At 43.5% G+C, this 14,208-nt stretch overlaps 1 protein-coding gene across 4 annotated transcripts in view; it reads left to right on the forward strand.

Moving 5' to 3' along the window:
• The window catches only part of GBF1 (golgi brefeldin A resistant guanine nucleotide exchange factor 1), a 173,611-nt gene that overhangs the window by 88,558 nt on the left and 70,845 nt on the right, over nt 1-14,208 (forward strand). For all 4 annotated transcript variants that reach the window (XM_032231642.1, XM_032231643.1, XM_032231645.1 and 1 more), the window contains exons 18-22: nt 133-335; nt 1,607-1,730; nt 8,654-8,779; nt 9,522-9,604; nt 9,987-10,223. In XM_032231642.1, coding sequence (XP_032087533.1) covers nt 133-335; nt 1,607-1,730; nt 8,654-8,779; nt 9,522-9,604; nt 9,987-10,223 — 773 coding nt within the window. The remainder of the gene's footprint in view (nt 1-132; nt 336-1,606; nt 1,731-8,653; nt 8,780-9,521; nt 9,605-9,986; nt 10,224-14,208) is intronic.

The raw sequence follows: 14,208 nt of genomic DNA on the forward strand, positions 1-14,208 counted from the left end.
AAGTGGTCTCCAAACCTAAAGATTAAAGAAGAACATATTGAATTATATTACTGTATAGAGAGTATATGATTTGATATAAGAGTAATTTTACTATAAAGTATAACTTAATTCATTCATTTTGACTTTTTAAAGCTCTTGATAAGTGGTTCAGAGCACTTCAATCAAAAACCAAAAAAAGGAATACAGCTTCTTCAGGAGAAAAATCTATTGGCTACCCCAATGGATAACGATCAAGTGGCCAAGTGGCTGAGAGAAAATCCTAAACTGGACAAGAAAATGATTGGAGAATTTGTGAGTGATCGGAAAAATGTGGATTTGCTGGATAGTTTTGTCAGGTGAGTAGAAATGTTTCTTAAAACACACCAGAAGTAAGCTAAGAGAACTCTAGAATAAGGAATAATGATTTTCATAAATAATTAGAAATTATGTTTGCTGTGCTATTTTATGGGTTTGTATCAGAGGTGGTATTCAGCCAGTTCTGGCCGGTTATGGAGAACTGGTAGCCTAAATTCTGAGTAGTTCAGAGAATCAGCAAATAGGCTGGTCCCGCCCCTGCTGCCTCCCAGCCAATCTCTTTTTGTTGCTTGGAACAGGAGAACGGAGCTGGAAAGCAGGTTAGTGGGTGGGAAAGGAATGGGGATTTTGCAATATCCTTCCCCTGCCATGCCCACAAAGCCATGCCCACAGAAACAGTAGTAAAAAAAAAATGAATCCCATCACTGGTTTGTATGTTCTGTTTGTTTGTTTGTTTGTTTGTTTGTTTGTTTGTATGTATGTATGTATGTATGTATGTATGTATGTATGTATGTATGTATGTATGTATTTTGGAACTTATCAATTTACCTTCTGTGAAATAGAGCAGTTGTTCATTATAAAATAGTATACTTTGTTTATTGTTAGATTATTTATCCTGCTTATATTTTACTTTACTTTTGAGGCCTCAAGATAGCATACATGGGAGTCTCTCTTGTTTTAATCCCTCAATAATCTTTTGAGTGAACATTGAGCTTAGAATTTAGAATTTACCATATTTTTCGGAGTATAAGACGCACCTTTTTCCTCAAAAAAAGAGGCTGAAAATCTGGGTGCCTCTTATACATCGAATACAGCATTTTTTGCCTCCCGAAGCCCTGCCCCTTCACAAAAATGGCCGTGTATACCCTTATGGAGGCTTTCCGAGTATTCCTGGGGGCTTGCGAGGGTAGAAATGAGCAAAAAATGGGCCGTTTTTTGCCCCCCTCCCCCAGGCCCCAGCAGCACTCTGTAAGCCTCCATAAGGCTGTGCATGCTTTTTTGACTGCTGCTGCACACTGCTGGCTCCTATTTAGCTGGTTGTCCACTAAGACTCCAAGATCCCTCTCACAGTCACTGCTATTAAACCTGGTTTCACCCAGTCTATATGTGTATTTTTGGTTTTTCTTGCCTAAGTGTAAGACTTTACTTTTCTCTACATTGAATTTCATTTTGTCAGATAGGGCCCAGTGTTCAAGTCTCTCAAGATCCATCTATTTTCTAGGGCAGTGATGGTGGACCTTTTTGTGATGTAGATCTGCCTAATAGTTCTTTTGTTCTGCATACTTATCTTGATTTTGTTTTTTCTTTGCAGGACTTTCCATTTCCAAGGTTTACGACTAGATGAAGCTTTAAGACTCTACCTAGAAGCCTTTCGTTTGCCAGGGGAAGCTCCTGTGATTCACAGGCTATTGGAAACCTTTACAGAATATTGGCATGTATGTTTTGAATTGAGCTATATATTTGTTGTTAAATAATATATTAAGTAATGGAATTGGAATGAAGAATACTTTTCTCTATGCTTACATTCATCATTGTGGAAAAAAATAACTGATTTTGATTGGATTATATTTACTTTGTGTGTGTGGGTGGGTGGCTGTGGCTGAATTCAAATATCAACTATGATTTATTACCTAAACACAGCAAAAATCAAACAAACCAGACTATAACTTACAATTCTGTATTAATTTTCTATTTGAAAAATATTCCAAACTGAAAGCAAGATAGTAAATGATAAAATGAAGTACAAGTAATATGGTAGAAACTGGGACAACACTCACATGATAAAAATGAGACTTGGGTATGATATTTACTGTGCTTTTTGGAGTTTAAGATGTACTCCCTCCCCAAAAAAAGTGGGTGAAAATTGTGCATCTTATATACTGAATGTTGCTGAAGCCATGCCCACCCACCAGCCCCCACCCTTCAGCTGTTTTGGTTGATTAGACCTAATCAGTGCTGAAATAATGTACTCAATATATCAAGCGGTTGACGTGATGTGTCAGTGCCTGGAGGCTGTTAGGGTCTGGATGGGTGTGAACAAGCTTGCACTCAATCCCGACAACACCGAGTGGCTGCTGTTTTTCCCTCCCAATAATTGGCCTTGTATTCCAACTCTCAGGCTGGGGGGTGAAATTATACGCCCCTCAGACAGGGTTCGCAATTTGGGAATCCTCCTGGATCCACAGCTGACTTTAGAACATCATTTGTCAGCTGTGACCAGGGGGACATTTGCCCAGGTTCGCCTGGTGCACCAATTGCATCCCTACCTGAACCGGGAGGCACTCAGAACTCATGCCCTTGTGACCTCAAGACTGGACTACTGTAATGTGCTCTACATGGGGCAGCCCTTGAAGAGCATTCGGAGACTGCAGCTTGTCCAGAATGCAGCCGCGCGAGCGATTGTGGGTGCACCTCAGTACACCCACGTCACACCTATTCCCCTGCAAGGTGCTGCTGGATCCCAACAGGTGGCAGGACAACCACACAGGTTTGCTAGGAAGCCCCAAGCACAACCGGTGGCAGCTGCACAGCCCTGGCCCTTTCGCTATGGGGTGGGATGGCTGCAGGGATACTGGGGCCCCCACCAATCAAGGCCACATTTGATGGGAGTCCAGAGAAGCTGGCATTCTTCGTAAATTAGATGTGGACTCATTTGGATTGATACGGGCCAGCTTACTTCAACAATGTGACTTTTAAAAGCCATTGTGGCAAACCTAGAGGGAGAGGCAGCGGAATGGGTGACAGGCCTCCAAGATGAAGGGGCTCCCAAGTTGGAGGACCTCATCGCTTTCCTGGGATAGCTCAGAGCCCGATTTGGGGACAACACGCAAGTTCGGCAGACGGAATCCAACATTTGTGTCATCAAGCAAGGGAGCAAACTGGTGGCTGAATACATTGATGAGTTCCGAAGGCTGTGGGGAGGATGAGGCATTGGCTGGAGAGACTCCTGGTCCACTACTTCTGAAACGATCTGAACCAAAAGTTATACCACATGTGCCTTCCTCACAGAAAACCTAAGCAAATGAATGACTGGTATCAGGCAGCAATAAGTGTGGATCTAGACCTAGTGGAGTATAAGCAAAGCGGAGGAACAGAGGGTCACCTGAAAAGGAGCCAGAGGTGCCCACTGAGGCAGAAAGCTACCATCACGAAAATGACTTCCCCCTCTGAAGCCTCGAGGCACGGACCTAGGTTATACTTCCTATGCGACTAAGAGAGCCAGATAGCAGCAGTCTGCCCAGCACTGGCGCCCATTTTGGCCCTGAGCCCAGCGAAACCGAGGAAGCCACCTAAGCAGGGGAAAACGTTGTGAGTGGTACCCCAAGTCATAGAGTTCTCCCCCCCCCCCAAGCAGTGAAGGGGAGGATCCCCAGCTGACTCGCTACAAGACCGACAGTGAGGGGGAAGACGACCCAATGGTGAGACTTATCACACCCTGTCGGCCCAAGAGGAGATCATAATATCCCACTTGAGGGTGAAGCGGGTCATAATAGCCCTAATAGACTCAGGGTACACTGGATGCTTAGTCAGCCTACAGACAGAGCAGAAGTTGAGATTGCGAATGAGAAAGATACGCCAACCAATGAAATTCAAGCAGGTCAGTGGCTCCATCATGGCAAGCTTGCCTGCCTCCTTCCTGATGGAACCAGTGCACCTAAAACTGGGAATTGTTGCCAAAAGTGAGACCATCCCCCCAAAATACCAGGACTTAGCAGAGGTGCTCAGTGAGAAGGAACACAATGTCTTACCCCCACCCTTATCATCCCATGGATTGTTCAATTGAGATCCTGCCAGGGGCAAAACCTCTGAAGCCCAAGATGTACTTGATGACTCCTAAGGAGATGGGGGAGTTGAGAGATTACACTGATAAAAACATGGCCAGGGTTTCAGCTCTCAAAATCCCGAGTAGGAGCCGCATACTATTTAAGGAGAAAAAAGATGGATCACTGAGATTATGCATAGATTTTAGGTGGATAAATGGTGTAGGTGTGGAAAACATGTATCTGTTCCCCCACATGAAAGATATGTTGGGACATTTAGCAAAAGGGTTAGGGTTAGGTGTTTACCAAACTGGAACTCAGGCATACTATCAAGTGAGACTCAAAGAAGGTAAGGAATGGAAGACTTCAATTGCCTGTTACGATGCTGCTTTGGCCTACAAGGAGCCCCAGCTGTGTTTATGTAGCTAATAAATGAAGTGATGCATGAGCATCAGTACAAAGGGATTTTGGCGTATCTAGTTGAGATTCTCATCTACCCTGAGATAATGGAGAAACACGTAAAACTAGTATACCAAGTACTGGGAAAACTCCTGAATGCCATGTTGTATGCCAAACTGTCAAAATGCGAACTCCATAAGACCAGCCTAGATTACATAGGATATAGGGTGTCTTGTGAAGTGGAAATGGATCCAGGGAAGGTGAAAGCCATCTTAGAATGGCAAACCCCATGAACCTGCAAGCAGTTGTAAAGTTACCTGGGCTTCGCAAATTTCTATAAGCAATTCATCCTCTCCTTTGCAAAGATCACCTTATTGATCATGAAGTTATTGAAGACTGGGGGAGGGGGGAAAATCCTAGCCAACCGGCTGCTAAACTGGACTTAAGAGGCTGTTTGCAGCCAGGCTGATCCTAAAGCACCCGAACCCCGAGGAACCATTTGTGATCCAGGAGATAGTGCGTGCATGTGTGCCCACACCCATAATGCAATGCATGTGCGACAACCCCCCGCACATGCACTTGTGACACCCTTGTGCTCCCCCTATGTGCCCACCATGTCATGTTTTGGGCCTAGCAGGCCTCCTGGGACCAAACAGGGCATGGAGGTGCCTCCTGGGACCAAAAATGGGGCTTTGTTTTAGGTTTAGCAGGCCTCCCTAAAGCCTCCTGGGACCAAAAACTGGGCGTAGGGGGGCCGCGCTGCATGCACGTGCGATAGCCCCCTGCACATGCACATTCATCTCCTGCATGCACGGCAGAGACCTGAATATCAGCTGGCTGGTGGGAGATGAGCGCGCATGCACGGTGGAGCCAAGGTGGAGCGACTGCTCACATGCCCACAGAGAGAGCAGACTTAGCATCTTATTTGTTGTTCCACCATTGCGTTTGCTCATTTTGCCGCACCATTCCTACTCAGATGAAATGGAAGGAAATTCTGCCTTTCAGTATACTGTATTTTTCACTCCATAAGACCCACTCAATCAAAAAGTGGGTGGAAACTTTAAATTGAAAGCTGCCAAGCTGAAGGCAGTTTTCCATTCATCCCCCCTCTAATTCTTATGTGGTAATATGCTTCTCTTAAGTCTAATTTGGTGAAGACCTATCCCTTGGACAAGTGATTTAGCATGTCCTTCATGAGGGGTAGAGTGGGTAGGTATTCTCCACGCACACAGTATTAATTCCATGAAAATCAAAGCCTCATCCCCCCCCCTTTCTTTCTTTTCTTTGAAAAGTAACGGTGCTGCTACTTTGGACCTTGCAGATTGAATGAAGTCCCGTGCTAGGGGTCTCGTGCGTATGCCTAACTGCTCAACTATGGGAAGGCTGATTAGGCATTGAGTACAGCCTGTGTCTGACAGCCTCTACTTCCCTTTGGACCCCATTTCTGGTACTACTATCTTAGTTTTGATAGTAAAGGGGCAGATGGCTGCACTTATCATCGGATCATCATTGCCACTGCTCTCCCCCATGAGGTTTTGAAGGGTATCACTGACTGGAGTTCCCTCAACTTCATTAGGAAGGAGCGGAACCTCTACAACTTACTTGGCAAGTGATCTTTTATCTGGCGGCTTCTGTGGGGTTCATCTTGTCCCGGGCTTGGGGAACTGGCACCGTTTGTATTTGACAGTCCTGGATGGTGTGAGAAGCGGTGCCTCAGCTTTCTTCACCTCAGCTCGGTGTCCCAGGGGTCTCCTCATTGGCTTGTCCGCTGCTGGCTTCCTGTGGGGGTGGATTTCCAGATCCAAAGCAATAGCTGTGTTGTACCATGCTTGTATATGATCTGGTACTCCCCTGATGCCACAGACTTTCCTGAGATCTGGGTTGAGGGCCTCCTTAAAAGTATGTTCTAGGAGACGCTCTGGCCAGTCCCTTAGCTTTCCAGCCTTAATTTGAGTCTGTGCTTCGACTTGATGAGCCATGTTGGCAAATTGAGGCTGCATCAGTTAGGCAAACATCTTCTAGCTCAGGGGCTTCTTTGTTGTGAAGCTCAGCTATCCATTCCACTGCCTCTCCTTCGTTCATGCCGTCAACAATGGTGGAAATCAATTCCCGATCGGATGGATATTAATTTCCATACTGGTCGACATGAGTCCATACTCAGTTGAGAAAGTAGGCTAGCTTCCCTGGGGTCCCGTCAGATATTGCTCGGAACCATGGAGGGGGAACGGCTGATGGGATCTGCTGCTGAGTTTGCACAAGTTGCTGACCTGGCACCTGCTGTTGGGCCAGAACCTGCTGCGGGATCACAGGCACCTATTGTTGGATTGGGACTTGCTGAGGGATCATGTCCTGAGACTGCAGCTGCGGCTGCGGTTGGACCAGCACCTGCTGCGGAGTAATGACTGGCGGCTGGAAGGAGCCAAATTGCTGGACAGCATTGGTTGCTGAACTGAGGCCAGCACCCACTGGTATTGCACGCATCCTTGGCCAGGATAGAATGTCCATCCAGGAGGGATTTGGGCTGCTGGCATTAGTCCAAAGACAGGTTGCTGTGATAGGATAGTGAGGCCCCAAAAGCCTTGTTATGGTCCCTGCATCCCCTGCCTGGGTTGGCTCAGCAGGTTTGGTTGATGGGTCACCTGCATCCATGTAGTGACCATGGCTGCAGTGAGTCTAGTCCGAGGTGTGAGGCTGTGGGCCCAGCCGCCCTGTACCAAGTAGAAAGAGGCTGACGCTCCACTCAGTTGCACTGTCACTTTGTGGCTTGGAAAGCTGAACATAGGAAATGGAGTGTGTCCCGCAGCTTTGTCTTTCAGGGTCAGGTCCACCTGCAGGCTCCGCTCAAGCGTGGGTTCTTTGCGCCGGGCATCCAGCTGGCATTCTCCTTCTGCTGCTTCTTCAGCTTCCACCACAGCTTGGGAAGGGAAGTAGATCATGGGTGAAACCCAGCAGGTTCTGGAGAACCGGTAGCAGACATTTTGAGTAGTTTGGAGAACTGGCAAATGCCACTTCTGGCTGGCCCCAGAGTGAGAGGGAAATGGAGATTTTGCAGTATCCTTCCCCTGTCGTGCCCACCAAGCCAAGGCCACTAAGCCACACCACGCTCACCGAGCCATGGCCACAGAACCAGTAGTAAAAATTTTTGAATTTCACCACTGGAGTAGATGGTCTCGACATAAATTGCCAAACCATCACCAGTAGCTTCCTCGTGGTTTTCTTTTCTTCCTCCATCTTACCTGAGTCTTCGCACCACCCGAGTTTGGGTCGACCCTTGGGGCTCAGGACCCTGAACAGCACACTGAAGTTCAGGGGAGGTGGTAGAGTTTTTAAAGGGGATTCGGGATAATGTCAGGGTTCCAAGTAACATCCCTAATGAAAGAAGACTCCGAGGCTTGAGTTTCCTCAAAGTTCCATTTTATTAGATATGTCATATTGGCACATCTGGAAAAACCCGAGTCTGAAAGTTTCCAGGTTTTCCACACCCAAGTGAAAGTTCAAGTTCCCACATGGTCCAATCAGGCATCTTCCAAAACTGGAGATGCCTCCCAGTCATCTTATCTCAGTTCCCAGGCAAGGTGTACTTGATTCTCTGAGAAACGAATGTTATTTTGACTATATATCTCCCATACTCCATAAAATCCCCCCTCCCATTTTCCCACAGTAGTAAATGTGGCAGGCCTGAAGGACCAATGTACATGATGGCTTCCAGGTCTGACAGGCAGATCACTTAATAGGTAGATTCCATCCAAATACCCTCAGAAGCCAGAGTGCAGAAGAAGGTGTTTGCAAAAGGCAAAGACTTTTTCTCACAACAATATCATGAGGCTCAATTGGACAATGTGACTTGCACTAATAGGGGGAAGGAGAATCCTACACTTTAATTATGTGGGGTTTGCGTGGGAATTAATTAGATCTGGTTTTACCTAATCAGTGCTGAAATGATGTACTCAATAAAGTTTTGCATTCAGAGATTGGATTGTCTTGCTCGTGCTTTCTTGGTTGGGTTCATCAGTCAGAACATTGACACATAGTTTGATAAGTAAATAAATAACTATATATATGCATACACATTTGCAGTTGAGTCATATTTTTAGAAGGGGGTGGGGGTGGCTTAAATTCTTGGCATTTTCCTTTCAGTTATATAGAATACCATAGTTATATTATTTTGGATCTGCTTTCCATTCTCATTCTCTTTTCAGAAATCAAATGGGACTCCATTTGCTAATAGTGATGCCTGTTTTGCTTTAGCCTATGCAGTTATCATGCTGAACACTGATCAGCACAATCATAATGTTCGCAAGCAGAATGTACCAATGACGTTAGAGGTGAGATATTTCTTCTTTGTGGGATCTGCTAACCTGAATATTCTGATTTTTTTCTGGTGTCTTGGGCTTTATTAAGATTATGTTCTCATCCTCAGCTTTCTTGTTCCTATTTATTTTATTTTCAATAAAAGGACCAAGAAAATATTTAAAAAGAGAAAATAAAGTTTATATAAAAAGCAGGAAAATAAATTCCTTATTGTAAGAGTCCAGGATAAATCAGATCACTTTCACTATGTAGGAAAAAGTCTTCATGCCATTGGCTTCCTTGTGATAAAAGCAAAAGTTTTGTTGTTCCAGAAAAAAAGCAATAATGAAGAATAAAAACTTCATGTTTATAATCCACCAAAGTGTGTGTGGGGGGAGGGTAAGGATAGTTCAGCATTCCATCAGATGTTTAACATTTAAAATGTAAAGCAAAAAGAAAAGAAAACAATTTCAAATTCAGAGGCACACTTAAAAATTCGAACAACTAAAAGGAAAAGGCGGAGACTTGATTCTCTGGCCATAGATGGTGGCAAAATCAGCTGTTTGGCATTATGGAAAAGAAAACTACCAGAGCGCCATTTTCAGAGAATCCCTTGCTTCTATTTCAATGTTTTTTCCTTTGAATTGTAGTAGCTTAGAAACTTATCCCAAAATCTTCCAACATATGTGTTGCCTCTGAATTTCAAAATATATCACAATAAAGGTTATTTGCAGAATTCAGAATTTATCAGAAATGTACTTTCATTGCTAATTACAGGAATTCCGAAAAAATCTGAAAGGAGTAAATGGTGGCAAAGATTTTGACCAAGAGATGTTAGAAGATATATATTATGCTATCAAGTAAGTATAAATTAATCCTTGGAAGTAGAGAGTTATCAGAAGAATGTGATTTTAAAAAAAAGCTATTTTAATGTAGTGGCTAAAGGGCTAGCATAGCAGCCAGTAGACAGTTGTAGTCCTGCCTTAGGCATGAAAAACTGTCTGGGTGTCTTTGGCTATTCACAAAGACTGTCTGTTCACAGTCTCTCAAACCAACTCACCTCACAGAGTTGTGAGAAAAATAGATAGAAAGAAGCATATTGATGCATTTACCACTTGGTGTTATATATGAAAAAAATGGTACAAAAGTAAAATAAAATAAAATCTTAGCATGTTTGCTACAGTGCATCTTAACAATTGATCATTTAACGTTTCTGTATTCATCTGTATTCATCTTTGAAAGAAATGAAGAAGTGGTGATGCCTGATGAGCAGACAGGTTTAGTAAAAGAAAACTATGTATGGAATGTGTTGTTGCACCGTGGAGCCACTGAAGAAGGAGTCTTTCTGCATGTTCCACCTGGCAGCTATGATCATGACCTCTTTGCCATGACCTGGGGACCTATTGTTGCAGCTCTTTCCTATGTTTTCGACAAGAGCTTAGATGAAACAGTCATCCAGAAGACTATTTCTGGTTTCAGGTAACTCTCCTTCACATTCTACAAAATTATTTCATGTACCATATCCTCATTTTGACCAAAAACCTTGGATCAGAGGTAGATTGCTCCTGGTTCAGACCGGTTTGAGAAAACCAGTAGTGGTGATTGGGCGTGGGTCGCCAAATTAGTAGTGATGGCTGGCTGGCTGGCTAGCTACACCCCCGAACCGGTTCCCTTGGACGCTTACCCTGCCTCACCTTTGCCACATGCATCCACACAACTGCCTCCTCCTGCCTACACACAGGTAAGCATCATTCATGCTAGCCTAGCCCCCCCCCCCCCCGGCCAATGTCTCCCGAAGCCGTCACCATTGCAGCCCGCAAGCTTTGCATGCTGGAGAGGGCGGCAGCAGGAGGAGAGGGTGTCGGCAGGAGAGGGCAGCGGGCTCAGCTGCAGCCCAGAGGAACTGTAGGAAGTCTCCCGCATGTTGCACCCCCTTCCCGCTGGCTGCAGCCCAGGAAAGCGGCAAGCCATCGGCTGGGACCGGCCTGGCTTCCAACCCTCTGTTCAGCAGGGGCAGCGATGGTGAGCAGCAAGGGAAGCGAGCCCCGAGCTGGTATCCCTTCCTCCAAGAGCCGCAGTGGTGGTGAAAGTGAGGCGAAATGGGAGGTGCCCCGCTGGCAGAGGCTCCGCATGGAAGGCGAGAATGCAGTGGCAGGGGAGGCTGGATGTTCCTCAAGCCAGCTATAAATCTGTCAACACAGACAAGATCTTGGCAGAATTTTTAAAGCTGGCAGAGATTTGGTAATGGAGTTTATTAGATTATTAAACATGTGTTGGCACGCACAATGCTTTCCTGACAATTGGCAAAAGGGAGTTATTGTTAAAACTTCTCAAGAAGGAAGAGGCGGGGCTAGCTGCCAGCACAAATGGTTGCTTGAACGGAGAGCTCCGTGAAGAGCAGCTGGGTTTGGTGTTCGGGAGGTTTTTTTTTTCTTGAAAGACTTTTGTAAACCGATGTTTTCCTGAAGGGAAAACTGAAGAGAAGGTTGGTTTGGCATGAACATAGGATGGCAGTTCGTGGTCTGGGCTTGAAATCTCCTTCATAACTCTGGGCGTGGAAGAGGGCAATTTGTAATGGCCATCTCAGAGTGCTGACACCTGTTCAAAGCAAGCGGGGATTGAGCAGAGAAAACTGTGGGAGTTGAGAGTGGCTTATCAGTTTCCTGATCTTTGTGGATGGTATTATTTTCCAAAATTGCCCAGGAGATTGAGGGGCTCGAAGCGGGGACTGGGTGTGGCTTTTTCCTTTCTATCCCTCCCTCTGTAGCGGCGAGAGGAAAGTGATGAGCGAAGTTGGATGCCAACAAGCAAGCAAGAAGATCGGATAGTCGAAGCAGAGGCTGGAGACTTTTTCTTTTCTTCTCTGAACTGTCTGGGGAGCCAAATCTAAACTTAATTAGTTAACATAACAAGGGCTGGCTGTGAATAACTCTGATAACATGGAATAATTCTGATAACATGGAAGCCTGCAGGGGAAAATAAGTTAACTATTGAAGGTCTGAAGAAGAAGCATAAAGATAAAATGGCTTACACTGGCTGTGCACTTTGTTAGTCTGTATCTTGGTATCTTATGGAAGAGTGGCACCTACTGGCGAAATCTGGAATTTTCCCCTAGAGTGTACTTCAAGAGAAAGCAGAATATTTGGTGACTAAACCCCTTGGCTAGCAGAGGCCTGACTATTGGAGGACATTGATGATAACTTTTGGACATTATTAAAAGAATGATTGGAGAGAGAGAAAGAAGATTAAACGGACTAAGGGAATTTAGAAAATTTATATAACTACTTAATATAGGAGGGTCATGTGTAAGGTTGAACTTAAGGGTTAGGAACTAATGTTAAAATACTACTATCAAAGAAACATTGTTATTGTCATTGTTATTACTATTGCTATAAGATTATTAATTCTACTGTTCTTGATATTATTGGCATTATTATTGATTAAGGATATGGATTGCTCACAATATAATTAATAATTGTAAGGAATTCACTCTTAGTATTTACTTAGATTAATAGAAATATAGTAATATTACAAGTGATATACATAGATACTTAGCAATAAATTGATGTTTTTCTCATTCTCTTTCTATCCTCTGATATCTGTTTACATATAGTATACTAATCTACTGATATATAGATGATACTATCCCTTAAAACTCCTTAAAATTAATTGTTGAGTAGAGGAGGAAGGAGAAGGAGAGGGAAGGGGGGAAAGGAAGGAAGAAAGAAAGAAGGACTAGAGAAAGTTACGAGTGAGAGAAAAAAATGGGAGTTCTGGAAAATAATTAAATTAGGGATCCAATTTTTTAAAAAAATGACAAGCATTACAAATCTAACTAAAATTGGCATGGAGAGGAAACCAGCATCCCAGTCTCTAGCGGCCGCCAGCCCCTCGAACCAGAGATCCTCTGAGGATCTGCTCCAGAGAGAAAGATCTAATTCAATGAAGGATCTTCAGATGATATTACAAGCTATGCAAGAAACAATGGCTATAAATCATGAGGAATTGAAAAAGGATATTGGAGAAGTAAGAAATGACACTGGGGAACTAAAGGAAAAAATACAGAAGATGGATGATAAATTGGAAAAGTTTCAGGAATAGATTAATAAAAACAATTTCTAATTCCAATTTCTATGGTTTCAGAACGTAAAGGAAGAAAAAGGTGAGGATCTACTGGATATGATGGTAGATCTCACGGCAAAGGCCTTGGGAATAGGAAAGGATGAGATGGCAAGTGAGATCGATGAGACATATAGAATCCAGACAAACTACACAAAAAAGAACAATCTCCCAAGGGAAGTTCATGTAAAGTTCATTAAAAAATCAATATGCGATGAGGTGTTTAATAGAACAAGAGATGATCCAATAATACACAATCAAACAACAACTAACAGTCCTAAAACAGGTACCGAGGAGAATCAGAGAACTAAGAAGGCCCTATCAATTTTTAACATCAGTGCTGAATAAATATGAAATTAACTTCAGATGGTTGATGCTGGAGGGCATACTGGTAACTTGGAGAGATAAAAGATTCAGAATAAACACGATGGAACAAGCAGAAGAATTCTACAATCAACTTGTTGGTCAGGAGTATGAGGAAGACAAAGGAGAACTGTTGGAAACAAGGATGCAAGGACTCAGGGCATAGATAAGAAAAGAAAAGTAACTAGTGGAGACAAGAAAGGAGAAAGAAGCTATTTTAGAGAAAAAAGGGGGAAGAACCCAAAGAAGCGAGAGAGATAAGGGCAACAAGAAGTACACGACCTACATACACATAGAATCATGTTGGGAGAAGTCAAGATCCTATCACTGAATATCAATAGTCTAAATTCGCAGCAGAAAAGAAAAACAACCTTCAATAAATTAAAATGTCTGAATTATGATATAATTGTATTGCAAGAGGTCCATGTAACCAAATGAAAGATCCAGACCTTGGAATATCCTAGATATGGTAAACTTTACATGGTATTAGCTGAACAAAAGAAAAGAGGAATAGCGTTATATGTTAAAGACATGATCCAGACTAAACCAATCTATCATGATGAGGATGGGAGAATATTAATTGTAGAAATAATGTTAAACCAAAAAAAGTTGTTACTGGTTGTAATATATGCACCTAATGAAGTGCGGCTTTTTGCATTTGACTGATGGTGATTTTGTCAATTTTTAACTGTTTTAAATGTAATTCCAGTGCTTTTGGAATAGCACCCAGTGTGCCAATTACCACTGAAATTACCACTGCTGGTTTGTGCCATAGTCGTTGAATTTCAATTTTTAAGTCCTGGTATTTTGCGATTTTTTCATGTTCCTTCTCAGCGACCCTGCTATCACCTGGTATTGCGATGTCTATGATTGTGACCTTATTTTTCTCAACCAGAGTGATGTCTGGTGTATTATGTGCCAGTATTTTGTCCGTTTGTATACAGAAATCCCACAAGATCTTGACCATCTGATTTTCGGTGAC

This window comes from Thamnophis elegans, chromosome 15 (assembly GCF_009769535.1).
Source record: "Thamnophis elegans isolate rThaEle1 chromosome 15, rThaEle1.pri, whole genome shotgun sequence".
Taxonomy (NCBI): domain Eukaryota; kingdom Metazoa; phylum Chordata; class Lepidosauria; order Squamata; family Colubridae; genus Thamnophis; species Thamnophis elegans.